Genomic DNA, 19,844 nt, shown 5'->3' with positions numbered 1-19,844 from the left:
CTGAGGGCCAGCTTTGCCACAGTGTGACCTTAGGCCGGTCACTTACATTCTCTGAGCCTAATCTTTCATTGACGTGTGACTGATCAATCTGACACATTTAAGGAGACCACAATGTGCTATGCCCTGTATATAAGATTATGCTATTCATAAATTCACAGATACCTGCCCTGAGGAGTTCAAAGTCTCCAGGGGAGGTGGGCACCTCTACAACAGCCCCACTAACTGACAAGGCTGGTCGAGATGCACCCCTAGAAGTATGGATTATTCATTCAATTTTCCTTGGGAATATACTGAAGGACCTTCCAGCCATTGTCCCTTTCAGTTCCTAAAGAAACTTGTGCTGTCCCTCTCCACGTATACAGGAAAGATCCGGGTTCTATAGACAACAATCCAAGGTTAAGGGAACAAGAAAGGAAACTGAGAAAGTAGATATTCCTCCCAGAAAATTATAGGTCATCCAAAATCAAGTCCTCATTCTGAGAATTCATAGACATAGTTATTCTCAGAACAGGGAGAAACCTTGTAGATCACCGTGTGTCCCTAGTGGTGAATGCCCTCTATCTACAGTCTCTATGTGCTTGGCCAGCCTCTGTTTGATCCCTCCAGTGATGGGGAATTCACTACTCCCACCACTAAGGAGCCATCTCTTAATGATAACCATAACCTATTTAAAAATATATAATGAAGGGAAAGTACCTACTTGCAATAGCCACAAAACCCATAAAATACCTAAGATTAAATCTCACAAGGCCTGTGTAATAATACCCACATGAGGACAACTATAAGACTTTACTCAAGGGCACAAAAATAGACCTGGATACCATGCTCCTAGATGGAGAGGCATATCATAAAAATCATAAAAATGACAGACCTTCCCAGGGAAGTCCATACATTCAGTGCAATCCCAGTCTCAATTTAATAAGATTGTTAATGAAAGGCGCCAAGCTGATTTCAAAGTTCATCTTGAAGAAAAAAATGCTTGAGAATGGGCAAGACACTTTTGGCAAATGGATAATATGTAGGGGTTTGATTTATAAGTTATCGACATGTTTATAAAGCTATCATCTTTACAACAGTTTAGAAATGATGCCAGAACAGAACATTCTTTCAATGGGAAAAAAATAAAGATAAGTATATACAGGCATTTAGTAGATAATAAAAAAGGCATCTCACTAACATGTGGACAATTCAGGTGGAGCTGATGGGATGTTATTTTAATAAGATATAAGAACACTAGTATCCCATCTTAGACAAAAATAAATGCCAGATGGAGGAAGGTGCTAAACATAAACACTATATAAAGAATTGAAAGAAAATATAAGAGATTGTTTTTATACCTTAGAGTGGAAGGACAAACACAAAACCCAAGCAAAAAGTCAATACACAAATCCCCCAAATCAGAAAGAAAAAGATGGTCAGATCTGAGTTTAAACATTAAAAAGATCAATATGACCAAACCAAACAAAACAAAACAAAAAATACCCATAAATAGAGTTAAACATCAGCGGAGGCCTGGGGTGGGGGTGTGGGGGCGGACAGATGTCACATATAATTAATGGGCACCTAGAAATCACATTTTTTTTAGTAGAAAAGGGACAAGGGTAATAAACAGTTAATTCTCAGAAGACAAAATAAAGTGGTCAAGAAATGTATGAAAAATACACACTGATTTACAATTAGGGCAATAGTAGTCAAAATTACTAGGAGATCAGTCAAATTGGCCAAAAGTAAAAGCTGGCCTGTGTGTGGAGAAGCAAGATGGAAACACTCGTGAGAGGTGTAGATGGGTTGAGTGTATGCGCCCACCAACACAGCCACTCAATTTCTAGGTGAATTTCTTCCACAAACACCAGCGTGTCTGAGCATTTGCGCAGTAGGTTTGTTTCTATTAGGGAACCGATGGAGTCAGCGCAAATACTCACCCAGGGGGCCCTTCTAACACAGCAGAGGGCACTGGTGCCTGCCCCGCCCGATTCTTTCTGCCCCACCCTCACAGAGGACAGACACCAGCATGCAGATCACGTGACGAGTCTTAGCCAAGGAAATGCCATCCTGTGCTGTTTCAAGCGGGGTGTCATTAGCTTGGGGCCATGCCATCTCAGAGACAGAGATCCTCCTTCCTGAGGGAAGCAGCCTCACCCTGAGGGGAGAGAGCCCTGAAGCCAGGCGGTGAGGCCTGGGCAAAAATTGGGCCCAGCCACTTACTTACTTACGTGCAAACCCTTTTGGGTTCTCTCCCCTGTAAATGGGGGATAACAGTAGCACCTAGCTTACATTCTGTGAGACTAATTGAGGAGATCTCCCATGTCAGGAGATCTCAGCACGGCCTCCCACGTGGAGAGACCTCAGTCTGCACAGGCTATTATGTCCCTCTTGTTAGGCACGTACATTCCCGATCTCATCAGTCATCATGGAGCACTGGAGCACATAGCACCTGAGGTCCACTCAGAAGAGGTCTTAGTCCCGGAGTAGGGGCTACGGGTAGGCTCACGGCTACCCTCATCGGAGCTCAGCACTGATCTTTCCACTGGGCACGGGCATGGACACTGCCCTTTGCTCACAAGGAGAGCAAATTCTCACCTCACACACGGTTCCCCCTTTGCTGGCCAGCAGACAGTGTGCTCTTTGTGGAAACCGAGCAGCCCTCCATCTGTGCTCACTGAGCACTGTCAGGGCTTGGCGGCGACCACAGCATCCCACTGCCCATGGCCCACTTGCCCCTGTCAAACCGCCCACCTTCTGCATACGTCTGGCCCATCACAGCCGGCCTGTACCAAGCTTCATCTCACTACACAGATGCCATGAAGGCCTCATTCCAGACGGCACAATTGAACATCCTTTGTCCCCATTTCCAAGGTGACCAGAGCTCAGAGGTGACCCAGAGGAACTGTTCAAAAGGCTGTCTTGGGCGTCTCTTGCAAGTCTCAGAGGACAGAACTCCACTACCACCCTGATCCTGACCTTCCCTCTACAGAACGAGGTGGGAGGACAGAGGGACCTTTGTGTCCAGTTAGCCTTTGGCTCTCTGCCCCTTATCCTCAAAGACAAGCCATTCTTCTTGATGTGACTTCAGAGTCAGAGCACCCTTGATCGAGTGGCATGGCTTCTGGCACAGGCTGCAGGGGAATCCTGGTCCTTCCACGGGCTGACTTCAGACTGTAGCCTTCTCCTTCTCTGCAGAGTCATCTGTGATCGTTTCTGGGGAGTCCAGCCTTTAAGCCCATAGCCAATCCCATTTCATAATAGTTCTCAGGTGTCTGGCTCTGATGGGGCACTTTCCAGCCAACTGTGTGGTAAGTTTCTCAGAAGATGAGACACACAGTTTCAAAATAAATCACTACAAAATGCCTGAAATCCCAGTCCTATGCCACACATAATTCAGAGAGCCTGGGCATACCCAAACTGACTATGAGACCCATTTTTTTCACTTGGCCCACTTTCCCACAGAATTCAGAAGCCCTCGGAGCAGGCATCACAAGCCTCTCGTTTGTAACTTGCAGTTAGGGGGTGATATCTAATTACTCAGGGGGCTTTTGTTCTCTGGACAATATTTGTATGCCTTCACACTAAGTTGAAATTGGCTTCCTTCTAAATCTTTGATGACAGGCCAAGACAACTGGTGTCCTGGTCTTTGTCACACACAACTGAAGCTACGGTGATATATGTGGGTCTCTGGTTCAGGCTTCTTTGCCATATTCACTTTGCCAAATTTAGAAGGTCACAGTTCCGGTTTGGGAAAGGACTGGCTGATAGCAGGTTTCTAACAGAGCAACTGGAGGGCCAAGGAATGAAAGATGGGGGTAGAGCGAGGGACCACACCCCCCGTTGCCCATTATGGAGTTGAGGATTGATTCCGAACCTGACTCTCAGACAGGGTCAGTGGTCAGTAGCAAGGGGGTGGGGTGGGACGATATGGGATTCAGAGCTGACAGTGGTGACCTTGAAAGGTGACCATAAAGACAACAGTGGCCAGAAGTCTAGTAAGGAGATACATCCAGAACCCACTATGAGACTTGTGCTTGGCTCTGACTTGGGTGTCAGAAGTGGATCAGGGTCTGATACTGATCTACATGGATGGAAGGGAGGAAACTGGAGGAAATCAGGAGGCCATCCGGAAAGCACCCGTGAGGATCTGGGGACCAAGGTGGTCTGCACAAATGATACAAAGATTTGTGATCACATTAAGATGGGGGTGGAGACTGGGAGGGATGCTGTCACAATACAGCCAACCAAGGATGGTTCTCCAGGAGATTGCTCTAAAATGCCCATTCCCCCCACACACACTTCTAGTCTCTTCTTATTTTGGTCTATGCAATTTCAACGTGACCCAGGCTCCCCTCTTGCCCTTATTCACAGCAACCAAAACAAGGACAGTCCTTTACTGAGCACTTACCACATGTTTGACACTGAGTTAGGTATTTTCCATACATTATAACAGTGGGGACAATAACACACAATATCTTCATTTGATGGAAAAGAAATGGAGGTTCAGAGAATTTCGGTAATCTCCCCAAGAGCACACTGCCAGGGAAGGGTGGCACTGAGAGTCAACCCTGGTTGATCTGCTTCCACCAGCCGGGCTCTTACCACTTGACCATGTGGGGAACCTACTGTGTTGGAGAGGATCCAAACAATCAGACCAGCATGTCACAGGGCTTCCCGTCCAGTAGATGGAGAGAGAGCCCTATACCCGAATAGCACTAACCAGTGTAGAATATTCAAGAATATGCAAAAGCAAGGCATCTTCCTTCCTTCTTGGGGATGAGTTAAGATGGGGTCAGAGGACCAAGGATTCAGAGATCCTTATTTCTGATTGTCTGCAGGGAAGATTTAGGAACCAGGAACTGCAGCTCCCATCAAATTCCAGCATGCCTCCTGGACCAGCCCCATCTGGAACCAGAGCTGGCAAATTTGGCATCGGAGCCATCGCCCCAAGACCGCCAAGGAGCGTCCATGCCACCACAGGGACCTAGAAACCCAATGCAGGCAGTTTCCTTCCACATTTTCAAACAAGAGAAGAGAGCAGGTTAAATGAATATATTTTACCACAATCCCCTCCTCTTTCTGAAACTGCACAGTAAAAGCAGTGCTTTATGGGCCTCCTGCCAAGAGGGACAAGAACCGGCATGTGTCTCTAAGTGTAAGTCAGGCCAAATGACATTGTTTCTTTTTCCAAATGTTTATGAGTCTGCAGAGAACAAGGGTATATAGAGAGCAGGACTAGGTTTCAGCAACAATAACTGAAAAAGGTAAACAAATCCTCGTGTACCAAAGGAGGAAATGTTCGCTAAATGGGAATGCTACTGCTTGGGTTTTAGCTCAAAGTAGGGTAAGTGACTCTAGTAATAGTCATAAAATAAAATAGTTTCTTTCCACTGGGTGCTTCCTGTATGCCAAACCATGTCCTAAATAGTGTTATGACATGTAATATAGCCTTGACAACACAGGGAGGCAGACAGCCATACCCACTGTATGAATGAGAAAAGGAAGACACAGAGATGCCGTGTCACTTGCCCCACATCACGCAGCTGGCAAATAGCAAAGCAGGACTTGAACCCAGGCACAGACTCTAGAGCCCACACTCCTAACCATCATGCTAACACTTCTCATTTGAAAGATGACAAAAATCGGTATTCAAAATAAGCTAGAGTTGAAAGAGCCCTATGCATAGGTCCACAAGACAAAATTTCTGAAGTCACATTCATCAGGGCAGGAAAAAAAAAAAAAAGACCCAAAGGGGGAGTATTTCCTGAAGGGCTAAATGAGACCACTGGATGTCTGGTGGCCCAGTGTCTGGTGGGAACTAGGGCATGAGGATTGTACCCCGGTAAACAGTCAACAATATCCCAGGCACAGGAGATGACCCATCACATTTCCACCAAACCACACTCTCGGATGAGGGTCACATGGTTCTTTCTGGCTACCACACTACATCTCGAGAATGTTCTTGATCAATGTGAGAGACTCAGGAAAGGCCAGCTAGGCCAGTGCAGTTCGGGACCTCATGTGTCATGGGGAACAAAGAACCTAACAGGCGTTTAGCCTAGAGAAGGTGATTCAGGAAGGATGAGGAAGTTGTCCTTAAACACTGCATCTGCTGGCCCAGGGAACATCGGTCCTCAGTGGTGGACCCACGCTGAGGAGGGGAGGAAGGCAGACCCCAACCCAGGGGCCAGAAAGCTCCCCAGTGAGGGATGACAGCTGCCTGGTCATGGAGCTGAGCTGTCTTGCAAAATCTACCAGCTGTCTGTCATCGCAACATTCAGGCTGTTGGAGAGAGAGGTCAACACTGAGGACGGATTTGGGTGGCAGGACCTCGAAGGCGGCTCCGAATGTTAACAATCTGGGACTCCAAACGTCCTCGTGATGAAAAGCCCACAACAGAAACGGAGCATGTCCCTGGCTGTCAGCTTAAAACTTTGAGCTCGCCAATGTCTCCTGAGGGTTAGACCCACTCGGGTCAACAACTGTGAAAGGAAACTGGAGATGATAGAAGTGTAGAAGTGTGTTTACGCAGGCAGCGCTGACCCTTCCGGAGATGGCAGCGACAGTTATAAATAGCTTTCAGCTGGCTGTCACCGTCCCTCAAGCTGCACCCAGGTGGACGAACCAGCCAAATCCAGGCAGCCGGCAGGGCGGGGCGCCCTCCGACTCTTGTTCAGCTATGACCCTTGTTGGAATTTTTCCTCAAGGAAAACACAGTCTGCCTCCCCTATGAAAACATAAATGATGCATTTTCTTCGTGGGCAGCATGCATCATGCATCAGAGTAAAATCAAACAGCTTTTTACCTCCAGAATGGGAAACATGGGGTATGGCTTCCTAAAGCCCTAGTCAGCAAGAAGTAAAGCAACCCTCCCTCAATACATGGCAATTCCAAGATTTACAGAGGTAGACACTTTTGAAGATCGGCCCTGAAGTACATAGGCAGACGAACCAGCAGTCCCCAGCTGACAAAACTGGACCCCTGTCTCAGGAGGTCTGTCTGTGATCCTGGGGGAGGGGGTGTCTCCCTGACCTGTTGGTTTGCAGTTTGGCACCCCCAAAGGTTTCCTCTTGGCTGAGCTCTTGCTGGCTGGGGTGGAAGCCCAGCTGAGTAATGAGCCCATCAGCCCTTTATATCATTTCCCTGCGCAACCCTCTGAGCTCAAGTGAATGATCCCCACCATTCACTTTCCTTTTGCCTCAGTTTCCCTCTCAGCCCTCTCTGAGCCTGCTCTAATCAGGCCATGCTCTCCCTCTTCTGTTTCCCATCATCGCCCACAGCCCCAGCTAATGCTGTGTCCTGGAGTCTCTATACACCCAAAGTGAAAAGGAGGCAGACACCGAGCCGGGACGGCCGGGGGTGTTCTGAGAATGAGTGAGACCCTCCCCAGAAGCACACAACCATGGATGCATACTCACACTCACACCCATCTCCCAGCCCACCCCCGCTCTTCCACATGCAAGTATTGCAGTCTCTGTCTCTCTCCAGCCGATACACGGGCGCTAAGGGGAGGGGCAGGCACTGTGGTTCCTGTCTGCAGAAATTCACCTGATGGCCCTTCTCCCCCAGGAGCCATAAAGCAGAGGGCAGAGGAACTCAACCTAATTCTAAAGCAATGTTCTCAAAATTCAGCATGTTTCAGAATCACCTAGAGGGCTTGTTAAAACTAAGATCACCACCTCCCCTCCCCCACTTGCTGAGTTTCTCATTTGGCAGGTCTAGGGTGGGGCTGAGAATTCATATCCCCAACCAGCTCCCAGGTGGTGTTGAGGCTGCTTGCCCAAGGACTGTATTTAAACACCACTGCAGGAAAAAAACAGAAACAAAAACCATCACAGGCGATCTTGGGGAGCGTGGCCCAGGAGGACTCAAGACTGGTGGGAGAAGGTTTATAAGCCTCTGTCCTTAAAGACTTTTCACAATGCCCCGAAGGCCATGAGGCCTGGCTGCAGAGGACTTCCTTGTTTTCCTGCCATCCCAAAGTCCTTCCCACCCTCCGGGGCCTGGTGTCCTCCTCCAATCCACCCAGCCTGCTGGGAAAGATCAGGGTCTGGGCAGCACCACACCCCTGACGCAGTCCATCCAGAAGGCATAACCCCTGCGTTGTCGCAGGGACCAACCTTCTGCCCGGGACAGTTGGGATGAAAGAGGGGAGTATGTGAAAAAATGAAGCAGGAGCGGTAGGAGAGGGAAAGTGGAGTGTGCGGAGATTGGGGAAGGAAGAATGGGTTCCTGTCCTTCTCTGGGGGTGGTCAATTCTAGAGTGAAAGCAAATCACCACCATTGCCATGGCTATTGGCAACAACCTCCTAAGAGCTACCAAATTTTAGCTCTCACATGTGAGTTCATGGCCTCAGAGGCAGACAGACCTGAGCCTTCACCCCTGGGCTTCACTGACATCTGTCATGTAATTCTCACAAGCTCCTGATGGAAGTTCCATCCTGCTCACACCGGCTGTGCTGGCAGGGCACAATGCCAGGATTCATACCCAGAGCCCCTGCTTTACCACTCAGCCTCCCAGCTTCTCCGTGTGAGTCAGCACAGGGGTCAGGGGGTCCCCGGGGTACCCCAGAGGGCTCACATGAGGGGATGGCAGAAAGTTCCAGAGGACAAGACAATAATCTCTGAAGCCCCTTCCTCATCACATTTCTATGATCAAAACTGCAGTGGGAGATCCACTGCATTTGAAGAAGAAATAAAGAAACAAGACAAGCACTAGCTTGTCTCTGTGATCCATCAAAGTTTCTTCCATGTGGGTGACAGAAAAAGGGTTTTGTGGTCAGAAATGTAACAAAGAAATTATTTTTACACCACTCCTTCTGCATAGTTTTTCACAGACAGCAATTTTATAAGGGATAATTATCTATTTTCACCTGCCTCATAAATTCCTCCTTTCCATTTCGTCCCCCAGTAAACTAGAAGTTATTTAAAACTGAAGATGTGCATTTTGGTGCTTGGCTTCACACGGCTATGCCCTTCTCCACCACTGCCCCCCTCACCGCCCGTGCTCCTGGCAGTTCCCTTTCTCCACTGACCCTGTCACATATGCCCCATGCCGTCATACCCTCCTGTGAAAAGAAGCATGTCTGATCCTGAGGAGGGGAACAAGCTCCTGCTCCCCAAGGACTGAAAGCCAGTCTTGCTGGCCACCGCTCCTGCCTGGCTTCCTGGCCCCTGGGGAGCAGCTGGAGTCTGGAATGCTCAGGCTGTACCTCCTTCCTCCTTCCACAGTGCATCTGGTCCCAGTGACTACCCCTATTTGTTTCCATCAGTCCAAGGTGACTGTGTGGTCTAGGGCCACACCATGGGTTCTGCTGGAATGCCCAGAGCAGGGGTCCACCTGGACTGGGAGAATGTCACTTGTTTATTTTTAGAGCTCCAACATCCTCGCATGCTGGAAGCTTCTGTATCTGCTGTAATCTTCACACTTTCCAGGGATGTAACTAAAGCAAGTGCTAACATACATTGAGAGTTTACTATGAACCAGGCATCGGGCCAAAGACTCTATAAAACTATTTTGCTTAATCCTAGCAGAGGTGTGAGGACGATGGAGAAGGAAGAAGGGAGGTGTGTGTCCCTAGAGCGGGATCAGGACCGCTACCAAACTGAAGCACAGGGCCCATCAGGCTCCCTCCTCTGACTTTACTCAGAGCTCATACTGGTCCCTGGGACACTACTCTGGGGTACAACTGAATCCCTGCTGAATCCATGAAGCTCGTCAAAGACAACGCTGGACCCACAGGCCTGCTGCCAGGGACTCTCAGAGGTCAAGGGTGTCCTAGGTTCTCCCAGGACAATAAGAAGAAAATGAAGAAATGCCCACTCAAGGGTACACAAGCCATCAGGCACTCTCGATGTTTAGATTAATTGAGAATAAATGAACACTATAGAACTACTATGAATGTATATGGGCTGATCCCAGGAGACTAACAGGATTCATTAAAAAATACTAATTTTACTGCACTATAGGTATTTTAGCTTTGTAAAAGAACACATTTTAAATCATGAGATTCCTTATAAAATCTTCAATATTGTCAGGGAATGAGTATGACTGATGATATAATCCCCGTTAAAGATGATGGCAATGGGCCAAGCCTGAGGCCTTCCAGACTTCAAGGCCTGAGCTCTTGGACTTCTCCACCACCCACCTAGACATTACACAAGCCCACTGAAGGACGAAGCTCCCCCTTACCTGGGTCTTCCCTGTGCCCTGCTAGGCCACAGTGGCTTTCTGGCTGGATGGATGGGAAGCCTCACTTGCAAAGTTAACAATCACCTGTGTCCTCCCCTCCCCAACCACAGCCTCCCAGGGCGGGTCGGGCCCATGCCTGGCTGCCTTGCTCTACCTGAGAAACCTGTTGGTGCCCCCAAGGCTATAGTGCAAGGTCATGCCTGGCCTCAAGAGCTCCAGATATGCTTCCTGTATCTGAAAAATTATTTACTGTGGTGATGTGCGATGCCTTTTTAAGAGAACAGATGGCACCTCCAATTAGAATGCTTTAAAAGGAAACCCTAATGAGATTATAAAAGCCAACAAATTGACTTTTTCATACAGTACTTCCCTGGCACACAATAAATCAAATATATAATGAGCCTCAATAAAATAATAGGTTTATTTACACTTGTTTTGCCTACTGTTGTGTTATAGCCCAGCCTGGCCTCTGGGTCCTTCATTAAGGGCTTGCTCCTGCAGGCCAGGACCAGGGGCTAGAAAATGCATCCATGAGTTTCTCTGGGGACTGACCACACAGACAAGTGTGGCTTGAACTTGGCAATTTCTGGTCCGGCCCTAGCGTCCCACATCTGGGCGCATAAGAATAGAGAAGCATGGGAAGGGTGTAGGGATGCATACAGGCAAGTCTAGCGCTCATCCCCACTCTGGACGAGGTGGAGAGATTTTAGTGGGGCCATGGGGGATGAGAAAGAGGTGCTTACCCCACAGCTAGCTGGACCAGAGATGGGAGAGGAAAAGCCTGTAAAGTGTGATCTTCATGAAATGAACTCAGGATACAGGTAGGCAAAGCAGAATGAGGGTCTGCAATGTGCAGACTGAAAGCTTTGGGACATTGCTATTTATTCCAGGAATTGGTCCTTTGGTTCAAGTGCTTCAGGTCAGGAAGCTGGAAGACAAGACTTGAGAGGTAGATGGGAGAGGAGCTGTATATCTACGAAGACAGCTCACATCAGCATTCTGAGCATTTGGTCATCAGCCTACCATCCATGTAGGTGACCTTAGGCGGGAGCTGGATGGATTTACTGGGTGTGTCTGCCAAAGTGGGAAGCTGGGGGCCCAGACTTTTATTTGCCTGAGTTAATCTACAGAGACAACTCGGACAGCAAGGCAGAGTTCATGTCAGAAGCAAATGGGAATGGTTTTAGGAAGGGAGATTTGAGACCCTGGGAGTACACTTTGGAATTCATGGAGACCAGTCTCCAGTATGAACATCCAGCCAGCAGTTATTCAGTTTCGAAGGAAGAGCATTAAACCATGCTTCACATGCTCACCGAGACCCACAGAGGAACCCCAGAAATCAGTGGGGATGATACCACCACAGAAAGACAGGGACTCCAGTCAGCAGAAGTGGAATAATTTCTGCTCATATCAAGCACCAGAGAGGGAGGTCTGGGGAAAATCCATTTACAAGAGGATGAGCTTTTCTTCAGTTCAAATCTATAAGCATTGATCGATCTCAGAACCTTGATCTAGAAGATACTTTCATTCCTCTTCTTTCCCCAGCAAAAGTTACATACTTTACAAGGCCAGAATTAAGTTCTTCTTTTCAGAGCTGAGTCATTTTTTTCTGTCCATCAAACTACAAGTGTTTTTGAAACATTCCCTTTGTGCCCTTCTATCCTGGGGGTGGGAGGAAAGAATTTGGTTCAAAGACGTAAAGGGAAGTCTAGGGAGTCAGGCAACAGCATCTAATGCAGAAGGAAGTTGTAGCAAAACTAGAGGCTGACCTGGAACACTGACTTCTAAATATGATGAGAATACTTAAAAAAAGAAAATCCCTGTTTTAGGACTACAACACTTAAGAGAGTGGGAACAAGTTCTCTAAAGCACTGTGAAGTCAGAGTCAGTTCTTTTTATCCCTCCATGATTGTGAGAGAGAAGATGAGACAAAATTCTCCCCTCTCCCCTCCCTGAACCCCACCCAGGAAATGGAGTTGCCCCCATTCACCTTTGGTAAAATGACTGCCTTCCCTTCACAACAGAGAATGGGAGAGAGGTGAAGCTGAAGCATGAGCTCCAGATTCTAGAATTTCTGCCTCAGAGATGACTGCTGTGGCCAGAACTCTGGTCTTATCATTTGGCAGGGGCAAAGGTGCTGCACTCTACTGGGCACAGGAAGGGCACTGGAATTATTACAAAATACCTGGGCAATTAACAAAATTATTAGACTCTGAGAAGAGTCTGGACACTGAGATACAGGAAGTTCAGTGAAGATAGAGAATATTATCAGCTGTCAAGACCAAGCGGGCTTCTTGGAGGAGGTGGCTAGGAATTGTTGCAACAGCCTAGTGGATCTTGATTTTGCACTCAAGAACTCTTGAGGCTGTCATTTTTAACATCTGGTGGACAGAAGGTGTCTTGCTTCAGTGGGAGGAACACTCTCCCATTTTTTTAAAAGATTTTATTTATTTATTTATTTGACAGAGTGAGCTAGAGAGTACAAGCAGGGAGAGCAGCAGCAGAGGCAGAGAAGGAAGCAGGTTCTGCCCAATGCGGGGCTCGATCCCAGCACTCTGGGATCACGACCTGAGCCAAAGGTAGACACCCAACCAACTGAGCCACCTAGGCGCCCCGTGAACACTCTCCCATTTGAGAGGAAGAGGTAAGAAAGAACATAATAATCTTGACTTTGTGCTATTAAGCATAGGGGCTCTGTATGCCCCGTCTTGGAGCTGTCCGCTTCAGCACCACAATCAGCATTTCTGCTTTGTGCTGCAATCTGGTGTTTTAGTCCCCCCTGCCTACCACTTGCACTGTCAGGGAACCAAACTTCACAGCCCAGAATCCTTTCTAGACACTTACTAGTGCATGCCACTTCTGGGGGGTCAAAATCCGCACGGTAATAGCCGGTCCGACAGGTACAGATGGGAGACGCCTCTGAAGGGGATCTGCTGTTGGAGGGGCAGTGGGAGCACCCCTCAGCTTCCTGGCTGGCCTTGAACATCCCGGCGGGGCAGGCTGGAACACAAAGAGACCATCTGAGAATTAATGGAAGAGTGGCAATCAGAATCAATTCCTTCGATAGGGAAATTGAAAGATTCTGTCCCCCTTGAAAAAGATATTGAGATATACCTCCTTACACAAAGTGAGCATTTCTGATTGAGGAAACCCATATTTAATACTTCCAATTCTTTAAACATTCTTAGTGGAATACCTTCCATGGTACCAATGTTCTCTCTCACTTGAACAATATGAATAATGATTCTTCCCTTTCAGGTGTGTCGAGAGATTTAATTGAGAAAATGAATCTAATGTGTAGCTCAGTGTCTGGGACATAAGTGCTTTATAAATGGTTATTCCTTCCTTCTTCCACCTGGTTAATTGCCAGGGCCTTACCCTGAACCACTCATTGAAAAAAAAAAAAATCTTTCCTAATATCCTCGAATGGGAAGGGTTCCTGGTTTATAAATGAATGGTATGCATGGTTCTTAAATGTCATGTTGCAACACACGTGAGGGTCACTGTAAACTGTGTTAACAAGCCACTTGTTATGAATGATGGTAAAGAACTGAAATTCATGAGTGATTCTTTAAAAAGAAATTAAAGTGATTTCAAGGTCACTGGCTTAACAACATCATTTTCCCTTAATTATGTTTTTAAATGCTTTGTGGGGTGTGGCCAAAAAAAAAAAAAAAAAAAAAGGCTTTGCAGGCAGTGCTCCAGTGAATGTGTCATGCACTTGGTGTCGTCTACCATGTATATGGCAGTGGAGAAGGTTGGGAATGCCTTGGACAGCCCAAAGCCCACTAGAGGTACCCTTGGACATGAAGCACGTTTTCTTAGTCCTCTGTGTGGTCAGTCTATGAGGAGCTATGCCCCAAAATGTTTGGCTCCAGGCCATCCTTTGGGCTTTCACCATGCTTCATCTACAGAGACCTTCTACTCCAGACATCTGGGCTCCTCACTGCAGATTCCTCAAAAGACTGTTCCTGTCTGTTCTACTTCCCTGGGGCCCTTCCTCATCCTCACAGATCTGGGCTCTTCTTGTCCCTGGGAAATCTGCTCACACTCATCCTCCTTGGAGACAGAGTAAAACTGACTGCATGGTTAATTTATTTGGCTTTCTCATTAATTCATTCAATAAACATTTATTGTGAGTCTTCTGAGAATCTGACCCAGGGAATTTAGAGAAGAGAGCCTGCCTTCAAGGAGCTCTTGATCTAGCGTGGTCATACAATTATAACACAGTGTGACTGTTGCTATAACAGAAGTACTACTATAATGGCTTCTACTTACACAAAGCTCATCTTATCAAATATATTGTTCCCTCTGGAAAGTACCGAATATTCTTTAATAATACCAGTGGCCACCATCTGTTAAACATTCTTGTTAAGTGCCTTGCATGTATTACTCTATGGGGTAGCTATTATTATATCTATTTTGTTAATGAGGAAATTGGGATACCGAGAGGTTAAAAGAGTTGCCCAGAATCACACAGTGGGGGAAATGATAGTGATGATATATGTACAAACTATTTGAAAAATACCCACAGCTTTTCTACTGAGACAAAGGACTATTTCCTATGCTAGAAAAGTTTTCTCAGCCCTTTGCTCACTAGAAGTAAAGTACAGGGTATCAGTTACTCTGGAAATGCCCTGGGGCAGGAGCTCATCTCTGATGCAAGGTAATTTCTGGAATAGAATGCTCTGGGATGGCATAGCCCAGGAGTGTTCTGAGTCTGTGTTCTTTCGGTTGTTAACACCTGTCACTTAAAAAAGTGTTCTGTGGCCAAATATTTTGAAAATGTGTATTGAAAAAGTTAATCTCATTTTTTATTACAGAATTTCTCTGAACTTCCAAAAAATGGAATATAGAATGCTGTTTTCTCACCAAGACGCCCTATTTTGTAGAGCATCCCCTGAGATTCAAGTTCCATAGAAGACACTAGCATAAATGTTGTCTAGATGATCCAAGAAGGTTCTTAAAAATTTCTGCTTGCAACCTACATAAAAATGGACCACTTGCTGACCCACCTCAGCACATTCACAAGGAACTTCTCAGCAGAAATAAAAAGTTACATTTTTGCTAAAGACTCAACAAATAAAATGTCAGCAGTGTCCCTGAGTGGCAAACCCAAAGTAGCCTAGAACATGGCTTACTGATCTGTCTTTCCAAACCCACTGAGGAAAGACTCTCCCTCTTTCTTTCTCTTCTTCCCTTTCTTCTTCCCACATCTCTTCCTTGTCTCCCGTGAGAAGCATTTGACCCTTTCCCTTATAAATCACCCAGCGTTTCTGGGCCATTCAGTTCTGGAGCTAAAAAATACAGAGAAACCCCAGGCCCGTGCTGCCCAAACACTGCAGAAGCCTTTTCCCTGGAGAGTGGGGGAGGAGAGAGTGGTGAATCACATGCATTCACTGGGTCCTCTGTTACACTGTAATTTCCTTAATGTACCAGCCCGAGAGGAACAAGGTGTTTTCACTTTCTTTTCAAGCATTTAAAAGCCTACTTGGTTTACATTTAATAAGTTAACAGCATAAACAATCATCCTGATATTCACAAATAGCAGCGGATTTAGGAAGTGACTTCCTCTGAGATTTCTGATGGGGGAAGGTCAGAACTGGGTGCCCGGAAGTCTCTAGATGCTGCAGAGTCCACAAGGAGAAGAAATGAAGGAGAGCAGGTCCAAGCTGAACTTTAGGGCAAGAAGGTTAAAGATTAGGGAGAGAGGTCCCAGGAAGGATTGGTCTCCTGGAAGGATTCCAGGAGAGTGAACACTGGGCAGTGATCAGTCCTGGGTCCCATTCCTGGCTCTGCTGGTTCCTAGCTGGGTGACCACGAGAAAGTATGTAATACCTCAGAACCTCAACCTGCTGACCTGTAAAATGGATCTATAAAAAAGAAATACACACTTCTCGCAACTCCCACAGGTCATGAGAATTTAATAAAGTCAAATATGAAAGTGTACCTAGCATTAAATGATAAATAATGCTAATTTCTCTCTATATCTGCTTACCCACTCCCTACTGAAAAACACATTTTCTTGGCTGGAACTGTCAGAAGGCAGGGTCAGAATATAAGCTTAGAGTCCCAAAGCAGGCAAATCAATCTGGGAACCAGGTGAAGAATGTATTTCTGAACAGATTATTTCTGTTTTGTATAATGGAGAATAATTATATCCGTAAAATATATTTTACATGTAATTATAGAATGAATGAATCTCCTTAATAATCAGACGCCGTAAGTTAACATTTTAATAAAAACCTATGTCTAGGCATCCCCTAATTTATAAAGAAGCAACATTTCTAGGTTCAGTTATTAAACTTTCAGATTATCACTTGTAAGCACACTTGAGCTATATCTTCTCATAGAATTAGTGCTTTAAATAATGGTTAGAGTGCCAGGCTAGCCCACAAAGCCTTTTTAACTCATCTTGTATCAGACACCACTAATAAGAAATAGAAGTTAACAACATTGTTATTTTACTAGAAATTTAACACAGAAAAATAAATAAGAAAATTATGCTGCCCCTTGAGAAAATGCAGCTTTAATTATAAGTGATACATGGAGCTCCCGGGGAGATTCTAACAAAGAGTGTTTAGGTCAAGGGAAGCAGAAGCAAATGGTCCTAGCCCGGATAAGTCACAGGAATACGTAACGCCGCAAGGAGTGATACAGTGAAGAATGGCAGGCACTCCGACAGCCTCCAGCAACATAGCTGCCTAAAGGCTCTACAGTTTCACAAAAATAAGAATACTGTGATCGAGTAACAAAGCACATCCCCACACTTGCAAGTCATTGCAAGGTAGATGAGACCGTTTTTAGTTTTAATATCATTAAAGCAAAACTCAGGGTTTTTAGATCTCTTGATAAAAAAAAAAGTGTGGTCAGCACTCTCACTGTAGATATGAATGAGCCCCTCATTCAACAGATGTTTTCAGAAGACCTGCCTGCAGCTGGGCACCTTGCTGGAAGGCCAGAGGGTAGGAGGTGGTGGTGGGGGGGGGCAGGCGTTGGGAAGCACCCTTCCAGGTGGGGGAGGCAGACAATGGAAATGAAGGCTGACTCCGGCATGGCACGATCTGTGTGATACTTGTGTGTACACGGGCTGGGGAGGGTGGGGCCGGTCAGGCGGGATGTGCCTCATGACGAGGACCCGTCATTACGAGATGAGGAACATAAGCAGCACTTTCTTGTGGCAACTAGGAGGCCAGTCTCAGGAGAGGCAAAGACAAAGCAAAAAGGGAAGAGGTGGCAGAACAGGAGAGGCAGGAAGGGAAATGAGGTCAGAGAGTGCCCAGCCCAGCCCGGATGTCAGGATCTCAGCCGGAAGGGTCTCATTACTATTCCAGGAGGCGGGTGGGAAGAGAAGAGCCGCATGCGCTGTGAATTGGCACAAGCCCTTGGTCAGCGAGACACCTGTGAGCGGAGGGTGGTGGTGGTGGGGTTTGGGATCTGTCCTCAGTGCAGCCCACATCGCTTTGTTTCCTTAAGAAAAGGGGGTTTGCTTCCCTCCATTGCAAGTGTTCGCAGTTCAGACAAGCGACAAATGGAGCTTTTAGGTGGCACCTCCTCACACAGGCCTCTTTCCCCTCCCCCGACTCTGGCAGAGAGAAAGAGACAGGACCCGAGTTCCGGGTCCCTAAACCTGTGCTTATTTGCCATTCCCCGGGCAAAACACACAGCCTTTCTCTCCCCTTTCAAGTGACAGGGGACAGGTACAGGGGACCTATAGCTGATACCCGAAGGTCACCTTGAAATGCCCACCCAACTTCTCAGAGCCTCAACCATGTAACAAATGGCCTGGTGCTTACAATGCTCCGGAGGAGCCCCTCCCCCCTGTCCCTGCGCGGAGGCTTCCAGTGACACTAAATCCATCACTACGGTACTATTACTTTATAAAGAAACAGATTAAGTGTCTCATAAACAGTGCAGTGATTGGGATAATGGAAAGCGCCTCTCGTCCCCATCTGCAGCATCGGGTTATGAAGCATTTCCAAGCAGCCAGGAAAAGGAAATTAATAGAAGCAAGAGGGAATAACCACTTTTATGCAATTTCCTCAGGAGATAGTGGACCATCTAATCTTTATTGGGGCCCTTTAACCTGTCACTCAGCACTCACCGGAGCCTCTTTAGCTCTCATGATTTTTCCCTGATATCTGAGGAAGATAAAATGAAAACCTCCAAACATTATTTTATAATTTTTGTATGTGGAGGGCACGTGTTGCCTCTGACCCTCCCCCATCCAATGAAGCCTCAAAATACAACATTTTCATGCAGCAGAAATGCAGGAGAGCTTAACTATTCCCGGTGCATGGCGCAGAGGGTCATAGCTACTCTGCAGGAAGGAAATCTCTCCTTGCATTTTAAATGTGATTCTTCTCTCCACCACTGCCTTCTGTCCTTGCTTTCTTTTTAATAATCTGATTACTTCTCCTGATCTAATTTTTTTCCCCAAATGAGTTTGCAAAGGTTCATGCCAATGAATATTCATCCCCTGCTTAAGAACCCGGTGCCTTTTTTCTTGAAGGCAGGTGCAGCTCAGCAGCTGGCTCAGGAGGCTTGTCTGCCTGGAGGGGCAACCATGAACTGGGCCAGGCACTCACTCCCGGTCAGGAAGAGGGGCTCAGAGCCCTTAGCAAGGCTCTCTGCTCCCCAAAACCTCCCCTTCCTCTCCACAGTCTGCTCCTGCTCTGTGAGAAAGGCAGAAGAGCTCCCCACCCTGTCCCTGTGGGCAGCTGCTGAACACTATGGGACGGGTGAGGCGGTGGCAGGTGGGGAGGGACACAGCGGTTCCTGTAGTGCACGGGCACAGCTCTGCACAGCTCTTCCCACTGGCCTTGCAGCCTTGCGTGGAGCCTGGTATTTGGAGTCATCCCTGTGACTGACTCTCCAACACCTTCCCATGATTCGTGGTGGGCACCATGGGTGACTGACTTTGGAACTCCAGGCACAAAGCTCCATGGAAGAGAGGTGGCCCTGGCCCCCTGTGTTGAGATTCCCCTGTCCACTCTTAGCGGGCAGTCTGCTTCTCCCAGAAGTGGATCTCCCTGAACAACCCCAGGACATCACCATGGGAACTCAGCTGAGCAGGGCAGATCAGAGTGGGCTGTTTACAGAGAAAAACCCTACACCAATGGTGGAGGTCTTGAGGAGAGTGAAGGGGAGCTGGGAAGGCTGCCTGGAGAAGGTAGACATGCACAGGCCTTGAAGAACAGGTAACAGCAGATGCAGAAATGGGAAGGTGGGGCAATGGGTAAAGAATGTGCCCAGACAGAGAGAGCAGGGCTCTGGCTTGCCTAAGGAAACCCTGGAGGGTCCTTTTGATGGTTTTAGGAACTCAAAGCCTTTAAAGGAGCCATGCAGGAGGCGGGCTGGAGGCATTTTCACTTCTCCGTCGACCTGCACAAATGAAGCCAACTGGGCCTGCAGTTTCTGCCTCCCTGGGCTGGGTGCCAGCTGTAATGGCCTGTGCAGAGGGGATACTTAGCTGTGTCACACACTTGTATCACTCGTGGTGACACTTGCTGAAATTGATGAATGCTGCAGGCACCACGACGCAGACAAGACTGTAACTTCCCGTGCTATTAAGCTGCTCAGATGGCAGCAGCAGCTGCGAGCCTAGAATGCATCAGTCAATGTGGAAGTTGGTAAAAAGGTGGGGTGGGGACGGAGGCCTTTGCCT

At 47.2% G+C, this 19,844-nt stretch overlaps 1 protein-coding gene across 1 annotated transcript in view; it reads right to left on the bottom strand.

The window, feature by feature from the left end:
• Window positions 1-19,844, bottom strand: part of EPHB1 (EPH receptor B1) — a 425,495-nt gene that overhangs the window by 127,061 nt on the left and 278,590 nt on the right. The window contains exon 4 of the mRNA XM_032333747.1: window positions 13,022-13,177. Within this exon, the coding sequence (XP_032189638.1) occupies window positions 13,022-13,177 (156 nt within the window). The remainder of the gene's footprint in view (window positions 1-13,021; window positions 13,178-19,844) is intronic.

This window comes from Mustela erminea, chromosome 1 (assembly GCF_009829155.1).
Source record: "Mustela erminea isolate mMusErm1 chromosome 1, mMusErm1.Pri, whole genome shotgun sequence".
NCBI classification, from domain to species: domain Eukaryota; kingdom Metazoa; phylum Chordata; class Mammalia; order Carnivora; family Mustelidae; genus Mustela; species Mustela erminea.
Note: the sequence above shows the minus strand (reverse complement) of the source record. Positions and strands in the feature narration are given on the sequence as shown.